This window comes from Schistocerca cancellata, chromosome 8 (genome assembly GCF_023864275.1).
Source record: "Schistocerca cancellata isolate TAMUIC-IGC-003103 chromosome 8, iqSchCanc2.1, whole genome shotgun sequence".
Taxonomy (NCBI): domain Eukaryota; kingdom Metazoa; phylum Arthropoda; class Insecta; order Orthoptera; family Acrididae; genus Schistocerca; species Schistocerca cancellata.
Genome location: NC_064633.1, coordinates 111852442 through 111874519, shown reverse-complemented (window position 1 = coordinate 111874519; position 22078 = coordinate 111852442). Strand labels below are relative to the sequence as shown.

The following is a 22078-nucleotide window of genomic DNA, read 5'->3' as shown; positions in this document are numbered from 1 at the left end:
CAAAATTTGATGCAGGGTGAGTATTTGGTCTATAGTTGATCTGTTCCTCCGAAAGCCAGCTTGGTAATCCCCCACAATTTCATCTGCATATGGTGTAAGCCTGCTTAACAGAATATTTGAGAAAAGTTTGGAACATACTGGTAATAGCGATATCCCTCTATAATAACTACAATCCATTTTGTCGCCCTTCTTAAAAATTGAGATCAGAATCGACTCCTGCCACTCTTCAGGTATCATCTCTGAGTTCCATACTTTAGTTATCACTTTGTGAATTACTTCCACCAATTTCTGTCCCCCATTTTTAACTAATTCTGCAGTTATGCAATCTGATCCTGTTGCTTTATGGTTTTTCAATTTGTTGATTGCATCTCTTACTTACTTTAACATTGGCTCAGGTATCTGGGGTTCTGCTGTATGTATTTCGTACGCCTTCTCATTTTTGCTTCCTGGCGTACATTTAATAGATGCTCAAAATACGCCCTCCATTTACTTAATATAGCACTGGGGTCTGTCAGTATTCCCCCGGCATCCCCTCTAAGTGCTTTTGTCCTAGCCTTGAAGCTCCTCCTATGTCCCATTTATGTCTAGGTAAAGTTCACTAATGTTTTTTGTTTTACTGTTTGTTTCAATTTTTAATTTTGTTGTTCTAATAATCTCTCTTCTTTGCCCATAGCCTACAACCAACTTCCCTTCCCATGTTCAATAACTCCTCTCGTTTTCTGTCTCCCATTCTATCCCAATCTAATCGCGCTTTTCTCCTTTCTTCTACCAATTTCTTGCATTCCTCATCAAACCACGGTTTCCTCCTGTTCTTCTTAATTGTACCTATTGTGACCTTCGATGCCTCTTTGATATTATTCCTCACAGCAATCCACTGTTTATTTACATCCTCGTCTATCTTCGTGTGTCCTGAGAGCATCAAACCTATTTGAAATTTCTATCATGTACCTTCTTCTAAAGTATTCATCATTTAGCTTGTCAGTGTCGAACCTAACAAGTTCTGCATTGTGACACCTTGATGTTGCTGTGGATAGCCGTTGGTGAACTTTGGCAACTACAAGAAAATAATCAGAATCGCAGTCTGCTCCCTGAAAGTCCTATCCTATACTAGTGTGCCATCTCCTATCTACAAGAACATGATCAATTTGGTTTCGGGTGTGTCCATCCAGAGAGACCCAAGTTGCTTTATGAATGTCCTTCCTTTTGAAATATGTGATCTCAAGAATCAAGTCTTTTGAAACAGCAAAATTAACCACCCTTGTGCCATTATCATTCAAATGTTATGCAAACTTTCTTTCCCAATTGTAGGCCCTATCTTCGCATTAAAATCACCTATGATTAATTTTGCATCGTACGAGAAGAACTCATCCCACAGTTTATCTAGTTCTTCATAAAAGCCATCTTTAACGATCTCTTCAGTGTCCTCAGTTGGTGCTTGTACATTAATTACTAGTCTATTCAACCTGCCGGACAACACTATAACCAATAGTCGGTCACTAATGAACCTTATATCTCCGATAGCGTGAAGCACTTTTCTAAACCTGTTCCGAAACTGTGAACTTCCGCACCTCCATAGAAAAATGTATAGTTACCTCTCTTTATGCTACCCTACCCCTGCCACCAAGTTTCCTGAATAGCTGGAATGTCTACATCGTATCTATCTAATTTGTCTAACAATGTCTGGAACTTTTCTGCCTGTTCAAACTTTTTAATGTTCCATGTTCCCAACCTCAAAGTTCCTTTCGGGCTGAATATCTTCGAAGTAGGTTCTGCCCGCAGATCTGGATGGGAACCTAGTTTACCTCCAAAATATTTTACTTCAAAGGGGACCATGCCCATTAATGTTGCTGATTCTTGATGAATAGATTTCATAGTAAGAGAAGAAGAAACAGGGATGGTTCATCATCATCATGCCATCGCCTGCTCCCCACCGGCTGTCCGCGACTGTTTATTTTTTGTATTCGCAGCTACCCTTCATATCTGAAGGCCATATCCTTTATCCGCAACTTGGGGACGTGCTGTGCCGTGGTGGTAGGGGCCCCATGAGACAGACTCAAAAACAAACATTATGTATTTAATTTTTTTAATAGTTTCATTCCAAACATCATGGACCAGAACTATTATGTAAATACTTTTACTTTTTTATACTTTATTTCAGTTTGTAGTTAAATGCTCCAAATTTTTTGTTTTATCAGTTAATATACCGTTAGTTAAGTTGTATGAAATTAAAATAAGCAATCAACTATAAAATATGCTGATGAGTTTTGTTTAACTAAGGTTATGTTTTGATATTTCTAAAACTTTTTTTACTTACCTTTCAGTATATTTTAATGAAATTCCTGTTTGTTAAAGGTCACTTTGGTCAAACTAAGGCTGTTAGTGAAAAACAAAGAGTCCGGAATCTTCTTCTTCTTCTTCTTCTTCTTCTTCTTCAATGAACCCATCTTCATCCCACATTTATATTTTGCCATGTGATTTACAACACTATGAAGTAGTTATGGAAATATTTTGAAAATTTTCAGTTATGTACCTTTTGTAAAAAATTAAATCAAAATATTAATTAGTATTTTGAAAAAGGTTATTAATTAGAAGCTATGTTTTGTTGTTTACCCCTGGAAAGAGTATGCAAAATGCTGCAAAATGACACCTTTCCCAGATCTCTAGCTCAATTAGAGCAGCTCCTAGGGCAATTTAGAAAAAGTCTGTTCACACATTTTTGGCTGGTTTTTGAAAAGTTTACATAGCCATATTTCAGGAAGGGTATGAAATAAAAAATTGAAATTTGGAATTTTTCTTAGTCTCAGCACCCATTATAAGTACACTAAATTTTAGCAAAATCTAACATGGTGATGTAAAATAGGTGTGTTGATTTGGCACTGAAAACCTGTAGTGGCTCTAGTCATGAAAGCTGGTTGGGAGAGTGATGTGCTAACCACATGCCCCTTCATATCCGCACTCAGTGACGCCTGGCGGCTGAGGATGACATGGCAGTTGGTTCGTACTGTTGGGTCTTCCTTTAGATGGGGTAGTAGTATACAAGGGAAATGAACTTGAAAGCAATAAGGGAGGAAGAAGTAGATGAAGATGAAATGGAAGAAACGATTCCGAGAGAAGAATTTGACAGAACACTGAAAGGTCTAAGTCAAAACAAGGCCCCCGAGTTACCTGCTGTGCTAGATGTATGAAACATGCAGAAAATCCTCAAATTTGATGTAGAATGTAGTAATTTGAATTGCCAAGAAAGTAGCTGCCGACAGGTGTGAATACTACTGAAATATTCGTTTCGTAAGTCAAGGCTGCAAAAATATGAAAATGAATTATTTACAGAATGGAGAAACTAACAGAAACCTGACTTCAGGAAGATCAGTTTGGATTTCAAAGAAATGCAAGAAATGCGAGGCAATACTGACTCTACAACTGCTCTTACAAGATAGGTTATGGACAAGCAAACCTATGCTTATAGCATTTGTAGACTCGGAGAAAGATTTTAACAATGTTAATTGGAACACACACCCTGAAATTTTGAAGTTATCAGGGGTAAAACATAGGGAGCAAAAGGTTATTTATAAATTGTATGAAAACTAGATGGCAGTTGCAGGTGTCTAAGGGCAAGAAAGGTAAACAGTTACTGGGTAGGGAGTGAGACAGGGTTTTAGTCTACCCCAATGTTATTCAATCTGTACACTGAGCAGGCAAGTTGGGAAATAAAGAAGATATTGGGAAAGGGAGTTAAAGCCCAGGGAAAAAGACACAAACTTTGCAGTTTGCTGGTTACATTTTAACTATATCAGAAACAACAAGAGATTCTGAAGAGCAGTTGAACAGAAGATGCCAGATTAACAGCAACAAAGGCATAAAACAGGTAATGGAGTGTAGTTCTAATGAAATCAGATGATGATGTGGGAATTAAATTAGGAAATAAAATACTACAAGTAACATATGTGTTCTGTAATTTGGGCAGTAAAGTAACTTATGAGGCAGATGTAGAGAGAATCTAAAATCTAGACTGGCATTGACAAGAAAAGTATTTCTGAAGAAGAGAAATTTGTTACTATCAAACATAGATTTAAATGTTACAAAGTCTTTTCCAAAGGCATTTGTGTGGAGTCTAGCAACACTTGGAAGTGAAATATGGACGATAAACAATTTAGACAAAAAAAAGAGTAGAAGCCTTTGAAATGTGTTGCTACAGAAGAATGCTCAAGATGTGATGGGTATATTGCAGAACTAATGAGGACATACTCAATAAAACTAGAGAGAAAACGTATCTGTGGCACAACACAATTAAAAAAGGGGATGTGTTAAGAGGACATATTCCGAGATATCAAGGAATAATTTATTTGGTAACGGAGGGAAGTGACGGGGCAAGAAATGAAGAGGGAGACTCAGGTCTGACAACAGTAAGCAGGATCATATAGCTGCAGGTTGCAACAGTTAGGCAGAGATGTAGAGGCTTCCAATGGATGAACTTGCATGAAGTAATGCACTAAACCATCCCCCCCCCCCCCCCCCAACTAAATAGTTCAACAATAGCCATTTCTGGCTTTTTTAACAGGAGTAATAAGCATATGAATCTTGTAATTGAAGAAATCGGTGATTTTTGTTTATTTGGTTGTAAGAATGTTTATTACAGTAACATTTTGTCGATTTAGCTCTCTTCCATTACTGCACCTAGGATATCCTGCCTTTATTGTCTAGAGAAATTATGATCCCTTCTTATCTCTCTAACTTCTCTCTCCTCTACCATACCTAAATCCCATGTGCATACAACCAACCCAGTATTGAGCAACTTAAATTGTCTGCAGCTGTTATCTAATTCCATTTTGCATTCTGTTATCAACAAATAACATGTAATCCACACTGCCAACTACTGCTTATCAGTCACTCTTACCCTTCTTTTTTTATCTTCTGAACCATCCTCGTATTAGTTACCATTTGAATCCCTTGCCAATCTATTATCAGAAATATCACTGATTTGTAAATTATTTCCATTACTGCTATCTGATTTTCAATCCTTACCACATTTTGCTCATTTAGTTCTGCCATTTCAGAAAACTTACATCTGATCTAACCAAACTTCAGTATTTTATGTACTTTCTGTAATTCTTTTAGGTACTGTCCAACCCCTCTTAAAGAACTTATCAGTAACACCCATACTTCTAACTGCCATACACTTTTTCACAAAAGCAAAGCCTCTGCCTTTCCTTGACCAAATATTAGTATTCTGGGACTATATGATCACACCACAACCTACACCTGCATAATTAAATACTCTGCAAGCTACCTTACAGTGCTTGGCAGACTACTTCGTAAATCTACATACATACTCCACAACTCACATGGCACATGGTACATTGCGGCATTACTAGTTGTTTCTTTTCTGTTCCACTAGCAAAGAGCGAGGAAAAAACTGTCTGTATGCTTCTCTACAAGTCCTATTTTATCTTTATGTTCCTTATGCGAAATGTGTGTTGGCAGCAGCAAACTCATTCTGCAGTCAGTGTCAAATGTCAGATCTCTAAATTTACTATAAAGTGTTCCACAAAAGGAAGTTCGTATTCCCTTCATGGTTTCCCATTTGAGCCCATCAACGTAACACTTGCCTACTGATGGAACCCACTGTTAATAAATCTAGCAGTTCACCACTGAATTGCTTCAATGTCTTCCTTTAATCCGAACCGGTGATCATGACCTCAAGAAAGGGTCACACTACTGTTCTATATGGGGCCTCAGTAATAAATGAGCTACATTTTTCTCAAATTCTCCCAATAAACCAAAGTCAACCATTCGCCATTTAGCACCAACTGGAAATTTTACCTAAATCATCTTGTATCCTCTTAGTCACTCAATGATGACATCTTCCCGTACATCACAGCAAGCAACTGCAGGTTGCTGTTCACGCTGTCCATCAGATCATTTATGTACACAGATAATAATAGTCAATCCCGATGATACCCTTTTATCTGATGAGCACTCGCCATAAAGGGCAATGTACTGGTTTCTACTATTAGTAACGAAGTCTACGAGTCACTCATGTTTCTGGAAACCTTTTCCATACACTCTCACCTACATTACAGCCTGCAATAGGGTATCATGGCAAATGCTTTCCAGAAATCTAGGAATATAGAACCTGCCTGTTGCCCTCCATCGTTTGCAGGGCATCGTGTAAGAAAAAGGTGAACTCAGTTTCACAGGAGTGGGGCCCTCTAAATCCTTGCTGATTTGTGGTCAGAAGCTTTCCTGTGTTAAGGAAATGTATTATATTTGAACTCAGAACATGTTAAGAATTTTGCAGCAAACCTCTTTCAAGGAAACTGATCTGTAATTTCGTAGATCCACATTTTTACCCTTCTTATACGTAGGAGTCACCTGGGCATTTTTACAGTCGCTTGGGACTGCGTGAAAGACTCACGATAAACACAAGCTAATAAATGGGTCAAAGCCATAGGGTACTCTCTGTAAATAAAACTGGGATTCCATCCAGACCTGGTGACTCATTTGTTTCCAACTCTGAGTAGCTTCTCTATGCCAGGGGTGCCTATTACCACATTCACCATATGGGAGGCTGTGCCATAGTTAAGTAGCATAAATAATTTCTTAAATGTGAAATTTAAAACTCTAGCTTTCCTTCTGATGTCTGCTATACACAAACCAGGCTGGTCAATGAGAGACTGGACAGAAACCTTCAATACCTTTAGCGATTTTACGTAGAACCGGAATTTTCTATGGTTCTTCGCTTGGATATGATGGCGGAAAGAGTTGTATGCCTTGCACATCTATCTTTTTACAGATGCACAAATTTCAACTAACTTTTGCATGTTATCATTTGCAGGTCTTTTTTGAACCAGGTTTTGTAATAGTCTCTGCATCTTCGGCAGTTTCCAAATTATGTTATTAAACCACCATGGGTCTTTCCCGTCCTTAATACATCTGCATATCTGCTCTTGCCAGCAAAAATACTCTCCTAGAGTTCTTGATAGATTTTTAAATTTTAGTTACCATCATCAGTATGATGACATCATTATCACTAAATGCCATCTCTATACTGTCATTTCGGTAACGTCAGACCTGTTTGTACCTACAAAGTCTGTGCCATTTCCACTGCATGAGGACTGTCGGGACTTTCTCTGAATGATTCTATGATGTTAAGGTGGAATCAGGTGGCTGGTAAAAACATCTAATAATGAACCTGACTTCACTTATGCCTGTTACTTGTGTCCAGGTAAACTGACAGGATGACTTAATTTTGAAACTGACAGACAATATTTCTGCTGACTGCAGTGAACAGTCCCCCTTCTATGGTGCCTTCTCTCTCTTTTTCAACATATGTTCCATGTCTCCCTAAATATTTCAGAGTTTCTTACTTCGAGTTATAGCCAACTCTCATTTACACAAATAATTTGAGCATGACAACTCTCCCAGAAACCAGTAATTTCTGAAACTTTGTTATGAAGACTTTGACACTTTACTGTTAAAATTTTTATGGTCTGTTTACTATGTACAAGGTCTGATGTTCTCTGTGTACTAACAGACGAGCACCCAAGAGGATCTCAAAATAACAATAAGCATGAAAATTACCCACATGCACTACGCTACTTGAGTAATACTTACACTGTGTAATGCACCTCTGACCTATCAAGAGGAGTCCCACAATTCTCCACTGGGTTCATAAATCTGCAACCAAGACTACACAGTATCGATGCAGCCTTTGGTTGCGATCCTCCACTCTGTTCCAAATCAAAGGACCCTAATCAATTTTGGGAACGCTGCTGCAAACTGCAAGTTCTGCTTGCACCCTGTGAGTGAAGACAGCAGCCTTTATGATTTCACACCCCAAGTGATAGATGTCACTGGTGCTGACATGAGTCAGAATTTTTAGACAACTGCACACTGTACACTCCATAGCCGCACGCAGTGACTCTTCTGTATCTCTTGTGAGGCTCCTTGGCTGTCAAACAGAGCACAGAATGGATTTCTTTCCAGCCTCGAACATTATTTCCGTAGGGAACTGCATGATGCACCTGACATTGGAGTCCACAATAACTAGCAAACCACGTCCCCACGTGCCTCCTCGGACCCACCTGAAGGAGTGGCCATCTGTCGACCCCAGAAAACAAGCACTCACACTGACAATCTGCCTCAAATGAGGAATGAACGTTGACAACCTGCAGCGAAGGCAGATCCCCAGTGCCAGGTACGCTGCAAGGTGCCTTGGCGGCAGAGCTCATGGGCAAAACAAGGAAGTGCCCGAGGTGTTTCATGTGACACGCCAGATTCTCCACCATTGCTAAAATCCGAGGCAGCAGCCTGAAGACTGATGACAGCAGCTAAAAGGGTCTTCAGTTGTTCGTGAACTGCGGCCAGGTCCCCCTGCCATCAGCACACATCCTATCCATCTAGAACAACTAAAGATATGAATATAATAGAGGGAAACATTCCACGTGGGAAAAATACATCTAAAAACAAAGATTCTGTAACTTACCAAACGAAAGTGTTGGTATGTTGATAGGAGACAATAAAAAACACACACAAACACAAATTTCAAGCTTTCGCAACCCAATGTTGCTTCATCAGGAAAGAGGGAAGGAGATAGAAAGAAGAAAGGATGTGGGTTTTAAGGGAGAGGGTAAGGAGTCATTCCAATACCGAGAGTGGAAAGACTTACTTCAGGGGGAAAAAGCATAGGTATACATACGCACACATATATCCATCTGCACATATACAGACACAGGCAGACATATGTAAATGCAATAAGGTTGGGCAGAGATGTCAGTCAAGGCGGATGTACAGAGGCAAAGATGTTGTTGAATGACAGGTGAAGTACGAGGGGCGGCAACTTGAAATTAGCGGAGGTTGAGGCCTGGTGGGTAATAGGGGGAGAGAATATATTGAAGGGCAAGTTCCCATCTCCGGAGTTCTGATAGGTTGGTGTCAGTGGGAAGTATCCAGATAACCCAGATGGTGTAACACTGTGCCAAGATGTGCTGGCCGTGCACCAAGGCATGTTTAGCCACAGGGTGATCCTCATTACCAACAAACACTGTCTGCCTGTGTCCGTTCATGCGAATGGACAATTTGTTGCTGGTCATTCCCACACAGAACGCTTCACAGTGTAGGCATGTCAGTTGGTAAATCACGTGGGTGCTTTCACATGTGGCTCTGCCTTTGATTGTGTACAACTTCCGGGTTACAGGACTGGAGTAAGTGGTGGTGGGAGGGTGCATGGGACAGGTCTTACACCCGGGGTCAGTTACAAGGGTAGGAGCCAGAGGGTAGGGAAGGTGGTTTGGGGATTTCATAGGGATGAACCAAGAGGTTACGAAGGTTAGGTGGACGGCGGAAAGACACCCTTGGTGGAGTGGGGAGGATTTCATGAAGGGTGGATCTCATTTCAGAGCAGGATTTGAGGAAGTCGTATCCCTGCTGGAGAGCCACATTCAGAGTCTGATCCAGTCCCAAAAAGTATCCTGTCACAAGTGGGTCACTTTTGGGGTTGTTCTGTGGGAGGTTCTGGGTTTGAGGGGATGAGGAAGTGGCTCTAGCTATTTGGTTCTGTACCAGGTCGGGAGGGTAGTTGTGGGATGCGAAAGCTGTTTTCAAGTTATTGGTGTAATGGTTCACAGATTCAGAACTGGAGCAGATTCGTTTGCCACGAAGACCTAAGCTGTAGGAAAGCGACCGTTTAATATGGAATGGGTGGCAGCTGTCTAAATGGAGGTACTGTTGCTTGTTGGTGGGTTTGTTCCTTCTGTAGTTATGTGACTATTTTGATTCATTTGATAGCTCCCAGCCACAGAAATCAGTTTTGTTTTCATTAGACGTGAGAGCAGTAAATAAGGAGGAAACAGCAAAATCACTAAACGTGAACAGGGGTCATGTGGAGACCACCCACCTCCCCACTACAATTCAAACTGCTCTGTGCATCAGCTATGGATATAAGTTATTTCTGAACTGGGGCAGTACTACATAGTGGTGCCCCCTCCTTCGAGCACTTGAGGTGACTGACTGACTATGACACTACGGTCCTCTGAGGACCTTGGCCTCCTCAATCACAGATTTCCAATTGTGTGTGTCTTCAGCACACCTGTACCACCTCCTCACTCCCACTGCTCTCAGGTCGGCTTCCATACCTTACAGCAATCTCACACGTGGTCGTTCTCTCCTCCTCCTCCTCTCACCAGGATGTTCCATCATCATCTTCTTTTGGAGCCTTTCTTCTGTCATACGCCAGACATGTCTTTATCATCTTAGCTTTCCCATTTTGATTGAGGTTATCACATCAGGTTCTTTGTACAGAGCCCTTATTTCTTCATTAGTCCTAATTCTCCATATCTCCCCTTCTTTTACAGGACCTAAAATCTTCTTCAGCACTTTCCTTTCCCATATATTTAGTTTCTTCTCCAAAGCCTCCATCAGTACTCATGTCTCGCCGCCATACACAAGATCTGGTTTGATCACTGTTTATTACAGTGTCAGCTTTAGTTTCCTACTTAGATTCTTACTTTTGAGCAAGGTATATAGTGCTCTATATGATCTTTAGGCGGCCGTAATTCGATCTGTTAGATCTACCTTCACTTAGTTTTCTGGTGTTATTACTGAGCCAAGATAAATAAAGCTATCTACTCTTCCAAAGTTGTACCCTTCTAACTCTAGATCATGTGTTTCTTCTATCTCTCTCAGTTACCATACACTTAGTTTTTGTCTCATTAATTTCTAAACCAAAGTTCATGGCAGCGGCTTCAAACTCTTTGAAGGCTGATGTGAGTGCCTCCATACTTCTAGCACTTATTACTACATCATCTGCACAGGCTAAGATTTGAAATAGTCTATTGTAAATATTGCCTCCTGGGTTTGTGGTTATTGATCTTACTGCATTCTCTAATAACAGGTTGAATAGTAATGAGGATAGTGGGTTTCCCTGTCTTGGTCCTCCTTCCATTGGGAATAATCTCAACAGACATCCCTGAACTTTAACCTGGCTTTTACTGTTTTCCAAGCTCATCTTAATTTTATTAGCTTCTTAGGAAATTTGAATACCTGCATGGTTTTCAACAGTGTTCATCTTTTAACTCTGTCACAGGCCTGTTCAAAGTCTATAAAGAGATGTTCTAATCTTACATTATATTCCTAAGTCTTCTCCAGCATCATTCGTATTGTCAGCTGTAGACCTCCCAGCTCTAAAACCTGCATGGTACTTGCCTAGAATCTTTTCTGCTCTTCTACTTTCTTTCCCTGTTATAGCTATACAAAGGATTTTGTAGGCAATACGAAGCAGAGATATTCCTCGGTAGGTCTTACACTGCATGCGTGACCCTTTCTTATGTATAAGGCAGACTGTTGCTAACGTCCAGTCCTCTGGCATTTTCTCTGTTTTCCAGGCCATTGTAATTATTTTATGTACCCTCCCCATACTAATATTTCACCTCTGTGTTTTATCATTTCTGCTGTTACCAGGAGCTTTGTTATTCTCAAGTTGCTTTATAATTACTCTTAGCCCTTTTATCGATGGTGGTTCTGTGTTCACTGCTTCATCATCTCCATCCACCTCTTGTTCTTCTTTAGTTTCTTCTCTAGCCCCTCCATTTCTTTCTCCACTAATTATATGTCTATTTGACAGTAACACTTCAAAATGTTGTGCCCATGTTTCTATTATTTTTTCTGAAACCTGGAAGTCAAGGAAGGCAGGATTCGGTTACGATTGTGGATGGGGCCATAATCAGTTACAACACATTTATTTTAAAACGGTAATTCCAGACTCAGCAATAAATAAATATATCACACGTTATTAATGAAGGAATAAACAACTGTGTAATTAATAGTGCTTTCAGTGTGTTACAATTTACCAAATGAGCATAAAATACAGCAAATAATGTTTTAAAAACAAGCCAATGTGATCCCAATTAGAATTTTACGGCAAGTAACCACAGTCACAGCTGAAGGCATTTAACACCAAGAACCGAAATTATAAAAAAAATTTAACTAACATACCGTGAAACAGTAGCAAAGGTTAATTTAAAAAGACAGGCAACTGATCACCAAACGGGTGAGACAAAATTGGTAGCACAACCATTTAAACCTGCTGTAATGCCAAGAATGGCAATTATATAAAAAAAATTAGAAACATACAATAAAACAGCAAATACAATAATAAAACTCAAGGGCCAGTCACAGACGGTGCACCAGGAATTTACCTGCAAGTAGGTCTGGCAAAAAAACACTTTCGCGAGCGCTGAGACAGGCAGCCAATACTTGCATTCACGTCACAAGATGGTAACTCAGACTAGTGGCAGTCTAACAAATTACTAATGATAATCTTGCTGAGGCAACCTGACATCCAATAAACCAAACGCAAAGAAGTAAAATTACGCCAAAGCTGGAACCGGCGTTCTAGACTCCGCCCCCAGAATACTGTCCCAGAACTAGAAAGGAATCACTACCACCGAAGTAGAAGGATCGCCAGCCAACCTACAATCAAGAAAGCTGTTAAAACTACATGCCTCACCTGACAGCAGTGGTAAGGCAAGGAAACGTACACTGTTGTTACATACACTAACCCCCAGGGCAGGTAAATGGGGCATTAGTGGCCACGAGGCAGGAAAAATAGTAACAAACTGATGCAGTAAAGTAGTAATTAGAAGTCCAGGAAAGCTAATCAGATCCACCTTCCCAAAGCACTGCACTCACTGCTCTTAGCCTCAGAGACACTACGAGCAGCAACACGAACCCAAGTCACTGGAGAATCACAATATCTCACAATGGTGGAGGTTTCTCTGCTTGAGTCCAAATGCACTCAACTTAAAGCTTGCAGGATCCGGTTTATGACGAGGTCGTGCACTTTTGTGACCACAGCCCTTCCATCAGGCAGCCCGTGCATGCCACCAGCGGTCTCAACATGTCCTTGCACTGCGCGGACCTGGTTCCTCCTGAGTCCCCAACCGAACTCCACTGACACGAGCCAGAAGAACAACCACATCGCCCCAAAGATAGGGCCACAATTACTACATATTGATAACCACCGCTGCTCCCACTAGCCGACAGGCAACACTGCCGAAACCAAGTGGCGCCAGTCAACACGAGAAGAAGACAAACAACTGCAACCATGTCAACTAAACAATATGGTCTGGCCTCCAACAGAGGATGGAAACCAACAAACAGCACCAACATGAGCCACAGCACGGCTCATTTTCCTTTCCAACTATCAAACTGCCTGTCTCATCTTTCAGCATGTCCATCCTTGGCTGATATCCTCTCTATTTATTCCACCCCATGAAAGAATATCCTCCCCTGCTTATTTTCAAAGTCCTGTATTTCATCCATCCATTCCCTTTCCTCTACTCTTTTTAATCCACACTAAATTCTTAGCTTTCTTTGTCGAGCTTGATTTCTACCATCTAGTACCTTTGACATCTCATCAAACCATCCATTTCTTTTCTGTTTTCCTTTTTCTCAAAGTACCTCTTGAGCTGTTGCATTTAAAGTTATTTTAGTGTCCTCCCATAGCACGTTGATATCCTTTCCCTCATCCTCAAAACCAATGCCTGCAGGTCGAAGTGTCCAGGTGCGAAGCAGTTCCATGTACCTCCACCAATTGCAGGTATAATGGATTTTAAAATCATGACAAGTATAAATTTTCAGGAAAACTTTATGTGTTTAGGTGTTTACTTGTCAATAAGTATAATTATAAAACTTTTAATTAATTAACATTAAGAATACAGCAAAATACCACCGGAAATTCATTAAAAGTTCAAGTAAATACATTTTTTTTTAATTATCTGTGGAATGTCACATATACATGAAGAGGTCAGAATGATTCAAGACTACACCAAAAGTATTAAATTTTACAGGAGAGCAAAAGCCAGATTTGGAAAAATTTATAAATCAAATTAATAAGGCTTAATGACTTAAAAACATGGTTATATTACTGCACCGTCCGTTGAAAAAGCAACAAACCACTTAAGCAATAGTAGCTATATTCAGTCAATACATAGTGAAATCTCATTTTTTAGAGACGCTTAGGCTTGAATCTTTCAGGCCTAGGCAATGCAATGGTCCATATTCAACACACAGGTATTCAACGCATAGAAGTTCAAAAAATTAAGAATGTATAGCCATCACAAGTTGCATGTAACTTTTTCTTTATTGGACACGTTTTATTCAACCAGCACTAGCATCCTCAGAACTGTGGAACTACGATTTGTTACCCTACCACATAAATTAACAAATTTAACTTACAACTTGGTGACTTTTATTGCATGGCTAAGGGCAACTCATTACAGAGATCAGGCCAACATACACATAACGGACTAGGTTGGCTGTGTACATTTAACATACACTCTCTGGTTAGGTGCATTCCAAGATTAAACAGCAAGACATGCCAGTTCTTGTTGAGAGAGTCAAAGCCCTATCAATATGAACTTTCATTGACAGCTACCTCATTAAGTCTTGCAAAAAAAAAAAAAACAGTAATACCAATAAACTATGGCAAACATTCACTGCCTTTTTGGGCATTCACACATACAAGTCTAAAAAACATACCCAGTTACAAGAATAATTTTATAGGGACACAGTAAAATTACAAATGCCACTTTTACAGGCGTAATGCACATGTCATGTATATGGCAGTAAAACTAACCTGTATTAGCATAGATTAAACTTACCATTCATAGATGGTGGCACAATTCCTCTTGCATCTACAACTATTAGAGTGCGGCATACAGAAGGAAGGTGTTTACAACATACATAACAAGTAACGAGTGGCTCTCAGCCATGTAATGTAAGTTATGTTGAAAGTTGAACTCGTGAATTTATCTTATTGTATGGCGGTGTAACACTGTTTATTTCCACAGTTCTGAAGATTCTTGTGTTGGTCGAGCGAAATGTGTAAAACAAAAAAAAGTTATATGTGATTTGTGGCGAATCTATGGTTTTAATTTCTAATGCAGGCTGTTCCCCTGCAGGTAAATGCCTGCTCTCGCATAACAGTTCTCTGGTGATTTTCTCTAATTTTCCTAAGGAGCACATCTTACTACTTGCACTTTATGTTACCCTAATGGACTGCTAGAAAGAGTACAAAGTTTAACACGAATCTGTGATTAGAACTTAGTGACCTATTGTAAGTACAACTTCCTGCATTCTTTTGTTTAGACATGACATTATCCATTGGTTAGCTATACCAACAATTCCATGAAACCTCAATTTATCTAGAAGAAGGATATAATGACAATTGTATACACAAAAAAATCTACTCACCAAGTGAGAAAACATACATAAAGGTTAAGTAAATGTCCAAGTTTTTGGGGCTAGTGGCTCATTCTTCTGGCAGAAGGGTTGACGGAAAAGGGATGAAGGAAAAGGACTGGCAAGGTTTAGGAAATGGGGAGAGTTCGGAAAGTCACCCAGAACATCACGTACGTGGAGATTTACCTTACGGGATGACAAGCAAAGACAGATTGTTGGGGATTGTATTTGCCAAAATTTGAAAATCTGAGAACTTAAAGGTGTAATATAGGGTAATAAGCATGACAGAGATTACTGACTAAACATCATGCAAGAGCTAATAAGAACAGAAAGCTACATGCCTTGAATGTCGTAGAGGTGGAGAGTGGGGGAAAATAAACAGGCTAGAAATCAAAAATTAAAAGGGACTGAAAAAGAGAAATAGTAACTGAAAAGAAATGCTGGGACCAAAGAAGTTAAATGTAAGTAAGGCCAGGTGGGTGACAAGAACCAAGGATATCTTAACACCAGTTTCAATCTGTGGAGTTCTAAGGAAATGGTGTCTGGGATCACGGATCTATATGGCAAGTGGGTGAAACAGGCAGCAAGGTCACAAAAGTCATGTTGTATAGCAAGCTTTGCAACAGTTTATTGTGTGTTACTAGTATGTACCATCTGTCTACGCCCATTCATCCGAACTGATAACTTGGTGGTAATTATACCAACGTAAAAGACAAACAGTGTCACCCTAACAGCTGATATCTGATGTTTCACAGATGGTGGCAAAAAAGAAGCAGAGGGGGAAGAAATGAGAAAAGAAAGGACAAGCAAGGGGGAAAGAAGCTGCGGACTGAGAAAAAGCTCTTATATTACAAGTTATTGGTTCTCACCACACACCTGGCATTAATTTTCATTAATTTATTTGGTCTCAGAAGTTTTTCTCAGTAACAATTCTTTTTTTCACTCCCTTTTAGTTTTATACATCTTTTATTTCTGACCTATCTACTTTTCCCCACACTCCACCTATATCACATACAGTGCACTTAGCTTTCCACTCTTATTAACACTTGCACAATGTTCAGCCAGTAATCTCTGTCTTCCTTATTACTCTTTCTTCCACCTTTAAACTCTCACATTATCAAATTTGTCCAGTGCAGTCCCCAACAATCAGTCTTTCTTTCCCATCCCATCCTCTTAAGGTCTCCCCTGAAAAGGATTCTGGGCGACTTTTCCAAATTCTCTCAATTTCCTAAACCTTGCTCATCCTTTTCCTTAATCTGCTTTCTTTCACCTTCAATTCTTATACCTGAAGGAACCACTGGCTCCAAAAGCTTGTACATTTACTTAACCTACATGTAGGTTTTCTCCTGCCACTGCTTGGCGAGTAGATTTTTAAAGTATCCAATTACATTATATTTGCAAAAAATTGATTGTTTTCACTGATACTAAAGGATACTGTGCTACAGAGTGTCACAGAAAATAGCAACCTGTGTTATTTTGTTATTTAATGCTTGTAAAATTTGGTGAGTGAAAGTTTAAGTGCCATTCTCAGTTATGCAATCCTTCTGAAATCAAAAGTGAATAGCACAGCTGTATGTATTACAGAGTGCTGGTCTGGGGATAATGAAATACAGCGTGTAGCGCTATTGTGATAAGAATGTTCAAGCTACTACTGTAGAAATACCTAAAAGGGTGTGGGATCATGTATTTGTATTAGGGGTGGCACATATTTTAAAGCCAGAGAAAGATCAGAACACTATTAATTTAGATAAACATTTTGAATTGTTAGCTGTTTAGCTATCGGAGCTAGACGTCTAATAGGAGTTAATTGTACTGTGTGTGAACTGTTCACATAGAGGCAATGTGGATTCTTTCTTCAACAAATTAACTAGTCCTGGAAAAACTCTCAGCACCCAAAACTAAACATAATATGTGGAAACATTAATATTAATACAGGGGTTGAGTGTGAAATTAGTAATGACCTTCTAAACATTCTGAGTTATCAGCAGTGCACAAATTGTAAACAATGCTACTAGAGTATCCATAGGTTCAGCATTAGTCTAAGACCACATTCTTACAAACACAGAGAGCGGAAACTGAAAACTGTTTGTAAGGCATTTAGGCCTTTCTGATCATTACTTAAAATAATAATGCTAAAGACGTGATTAGGAAAACCCACAAAACTGCAGGTCTACAAAAGGAACTACATAGTTTTTTTAGGCATTTGTCAATCGCACTTGCAGTGAAGAGCACATCCTGCAAATAGCTGAAATTAATTTTTGAGGGTGCATTTCCACAAGTAGCTACTTCAACAACAGCATCTGGGGAAAATAGATGCATAACTGTGTGTATTGGAAAGCCCTACCACATACTCAGATTTCTACATTCTTCACAAAGGCACTACACCAATCCACAGCACCTACATTACTGTCACAAGTTAAAACAACAACAACAACAGTAATAAATAAATAAATAAATAAATAAATAATAAAAATCCAGAAGGACACTACTAGTTGCAGAATATCACTAAATGACAAAATGATATATAATGTGAAAATATAAGCAAATTATTGTGGTATGTCATAAAACAAGAAACATTCAGGGGAAGAGACAAGTATACCAACAGGGAGATCAAAGATGGAGATAGAACAATAGAAAATCCTCGGGAATTGGCAAATTTTATACATGACTCTCTGGAAAAGTAGCAACAAAATCTACCTAAACCACAGGTATCACCCAGAACAACTTAACACAAACACAATGATGAGGTTTTATGCACAAAGGAGCCTGAAGTTAGCAGGAAAAAGCAGAAATTAAAAATAAGATGTCAGCAGGTATGAATGAGAGTTCAGTCTCTGTTCTAGGCATGATTGAAGAGCACACTAACCCCATTAACAAATGTAATAAATGAGTCCTTTAATTCATGTATTTTTCCAGAGTATCTAAAGTGTGCACGAATGGTGCCTTTACTAAAGAAAGGTAATAAGGAGAGCACTGAAAACTGCAGGCCAGTTTCAATACCATCTGCATTTATGAAAACAACTAATCAGACATGAAAGGTAGATCAATGAGTTTGAGTTTCATGATCCAATACAAGTTTCCCAAGTGGAATAAGTACAAAATTGGCTGCTATCAAGTTCACAAAAGTGGTACTCTAATAACTTGACAAGGATGGTGGTCTTACAGAGCTATTCTTAGACTTGTCCTAGGATTCTGACATTGATGACCATAAAACATCACATAACACGATAGAACCTCTAGATTAATCAAATTTCCAGTCTGAGCTGTGAAACAGGATGAAAAAGGTAGGCATAATTCACATTTGCTAATGATGATAACTCTTATTAGAGAAGGCACATGAAACCCTGAAAGATGTTTACAATTGGGCAGTAAGTAACAGCTTGCATTTCAGCAAAAAAGGGGGAAACCAGTTCTGTCACATTAGGCATAGGTAATGAATCTATAGATGGAGTAACAAACCAAGCTTTTAGGGATGAATATTGACTGATGGAATGAGCATACAAAGACTCTGGCAAAAATATGCCCCTGAAAATCTGTTAAAGGAAATATTACACTCAGAACCTGATGATTACAGCAACTTTTCTTTTTCTTTTTAATATTATCCAACTTGAAGTTGTCAACCAACATGCTAACTATATTGTCATGCATGTTTTAAATATCATAGTATCCAGACCATCATGAAAATTTTGGAGGGGAGGGTGGGGGGCGGGGGGTGTGATGTTATCCATACCTTGAAATGCAGTAAAAACATGAAAATCTTGCACAGTGGGGGAACACAGTTGTTAAACAAGCACACAAAAAAAGAGCTATCGGAAGTGAAGAAGAAAGAAAAACATTAGAACATTTCACTGGCTTTTCCAGCTCACAATCAATCAGATCTTCCATCTTATGTAAAACCTTGGGCTACACTACAGATTAGTCAGTCTACAAAAATGACTCCCTTCAAAAGTTGCAATAACAAAATCAGTTACACTGTTAGCAGTGACCAAACAAGGTCTTAGCACATTTCAATTGTGTCCGAATCACAGTAAAAGAGGAGGTAACTGCTATCATACTCAAGTAGTGCATCTGAAAACAAACAAACAAACAAACACACAAAAACACACACACACACACACACACACACACACACACACACACACCTACCGATGTAAACAAAGAATTAAGTAAATTTTCATATTTGATTTGAGTATGGAAAAAAAGGAATATTAAATCCCAAAAGTCTTTTGTGGCCAGAAGACATGGTAATTTCTAAACCCTTTCACCCGCATGATGTGGACATCAGATTGGAGTCAAAAAGTCAGAAATAAAATCAAACCAATTCTGAGAATCATACAGGCAGTTTACAATTTTATTCTGACAGCACATTCCACACACTGGTAACCATTTCAAAACTTACCAGCATCAGTAAGTAATATGTATTATCATTATCTATCATCAATCCTATCACATACGTGAATGCTGATACAATCCAAAAATACCATTTACCTTCTCCTTTATTACCTGGTGTATATGCATGTTATGCATCACTAGAGAAATTTCAAACCAGTCTTTATGTACAATATAACTAGCTTGAAACTTAACATGCTCCTACAAATCAATGTTGAACTTAGTATGTTCTTTAAGCATATTATAAGCCTATATACTATGGACTTGTGGAACATACTGTCAATACAAATGCAAACTAATTGTTCTGAAAGACCATTAAAATTAACTTTTTTCACATTATCCCAAGCTTTTCTTTCACTTAAAGGTGGCAGTTATCTAAGCAGCCAACTAGTTTAGTCACTATTTCAAAACCAATGTCCAATTTGAATGTTGGGAGTATTATCTCTATGGAAGTTTCAAGCAGTGTGAGTAATATACAAAATACGAATCACATGTAGGCACCTAGCAAACAGTAAATAAAATTGAAGAACTACACATAAAAACATAGACATAAATAGGGCAAGAGTGATATCTGAAACATTAAGCAGTACAATGTACCCACAGAAAACACAATTGACATATTGAGGCATAACATTGATTTTCCTCACTGACGGCAGTAAAGAGTATTCAGAATGTTTTTCTTAATTCCTTCCAAACAAATACATACTTTAAGTGCTTAAATTGTTGTTCAATTGTGTGTGAATTCCTAAGGGACCAAACTGCTGAGGTCATTGCTCCCTAGACTTAAACATATGCCAAGGGTTACAACAGAGGGGGAAGAAATGAGTGGGACAATTTTTATTCTTCTAGTATAAATTACTATACACCTGTTAGCTAGAATACCATCAAATATTTTTTTCTTTTGCCAATAAAAATAACAGTAAGTTCATACCTTAGCAGTAGGATCAGATGACTTTATAGACCGGAACGCAGAAAAAGCAGCAGTGCCGCCTCCAATCAACAAATATGGTACACACTTTGGTATATCTTTAGAGTCAGGAGGGGACTTCACAATTGGCTTTGTTTTGCCTGCAAATCAAAAGTTCTGTACATAGTAAAACTGAAGTAATGCATGTACACCAGGATGTAAGTAAAATTACTTACGTTTCTTTCCTTTGCGTACTACATCTCCTTTATCCTGCTGTTTCTGCTGAAGGAAGTGGTACAACTGAAACAGCAAATCAATAACTGTTTACATATTTTAACAAGATTGTCCGTCTACAGAGGACAAACAATCAATGCAAAATGATTATCTTACAGTGAACAACGAAATGGCTGCAAAGAGCAGTCCACCAATCAACTGCCGGGTGTATTTCTTTTTCGAGCCATCATCCTTTGGACAGACTTCCTTGGGAGGAACTGGCTTTTTCGTATCGCGACATTCCACTGGTTTCTGTGGGGGACACTTCGGCGTCTGCTTGCACGGGTCAGTAGAGTTACTTCTGAATGTTGTGAGACACAACCGGTATTTCTGAAAGTCTGGAACAGGGAACTCCAGCTAATAAGCACATAATTTTCAAACTATGGGGATGCGCCCGCAATTAGCCTGCCAATATACGAAAGCGTAAACATCATGAGATTACTCCCTTACTAAAACACTGCTTGGTGTTAACCGCAAATTGGTATGACATTTGAGGTATAATACGTAAAAATCAGCATATACGCCATTGATAATAAGCAGATACTATATTTCACGCAGCAGTCCTTTACAGAAAACTTTATAATTTAAAGTATATACCATTTACGTACCATGAGTGGGACACCTCTGCAGTTTCCAAGGCCCAATCCCAGCAATGTGAGCAACGTATCTTATATTCCTTAACATTTTATTTTGCACAAATACCAGTAAAAGTCCTGTAATCTAGACACTTAAAAGACAATTTTGTTAAAAGTGACCTATTGATCCATCAGGGAATTCAACACTACTCCCCTACATTTCTAGTAATTACAGCACCAATAAGTGTCAACAATACCGTCGGTTTACCACGTTTATTTCAAATGCTCTTTGAGCAGCGTTGTATCTTTGACATTTTTATTATTCTCTGTAAGAATTTTGAACCTATTAGTTTCAAACGCACAGTTAGAGATTCGCTAATTAATGCAGCTAGTACGGTCTATCATAAACCTTTCACAAAATGGTATCAATGTCTACGCCCATTACTTGAATTCATTAAACGAAGCTACAGCTTCAGTCTCAGATATTATGAGCGGTGGTCGTTCTCAGGACGGGCTGCCTAGTGAAAGTACGTGGTCGGTTTTATCAGGGACGAAGCTTGTGTCGAATTTTTTGATGTCCTGCATGGAAAAACATATCGCATTCATCTGAAAAACAAAGCAATTACTTTCTTCTTCGCACAATGAAAGTTATAACTACATCAATGACTCAAGTGAAAAGGCCAAAGGTAAGATTTAA

General features: G+C 38.9%; 1 protein-coding gene across 1 annotated transcript in view; it reads right to left on the bottom strand.

The window, feature by feature from the left end:
- The window catches only part of LOC126094680 (apoptosis-inducing factor 1, mitochondrial), a 118290-nt gene extending 96484 nt beyond the window's left edge, over nucleotides 1-21806 (bottom strand). Inside the window, exons 1-4 of the mRNA XM_049909197.1 lie at nucleotides 21415-21806; nucleotides 20924-21144; nucleotides 20770-20833; nucleotides 20558-20694 (exon numbers count right to left, since the gene is read on the bottom strand). Coding sequence (XP_049765154.1) covers nucleotides 20558-20694; nucleotides 20770-20833; nucleotides 20924-21144; nucleotides 21415-21490 — 498 coding nt within the window. The 5' untranslated portion in view covers nucleotides 21491-21806. The remainder of the gene's footprint in view (nucleotides 1-20557; nucleotides 20695-20769; nucleotides 20834-20923; nucleotides 21145-21414) is intronic.
- Nucleotides 21807-22078: the final 272 nt, after the last annotated feature.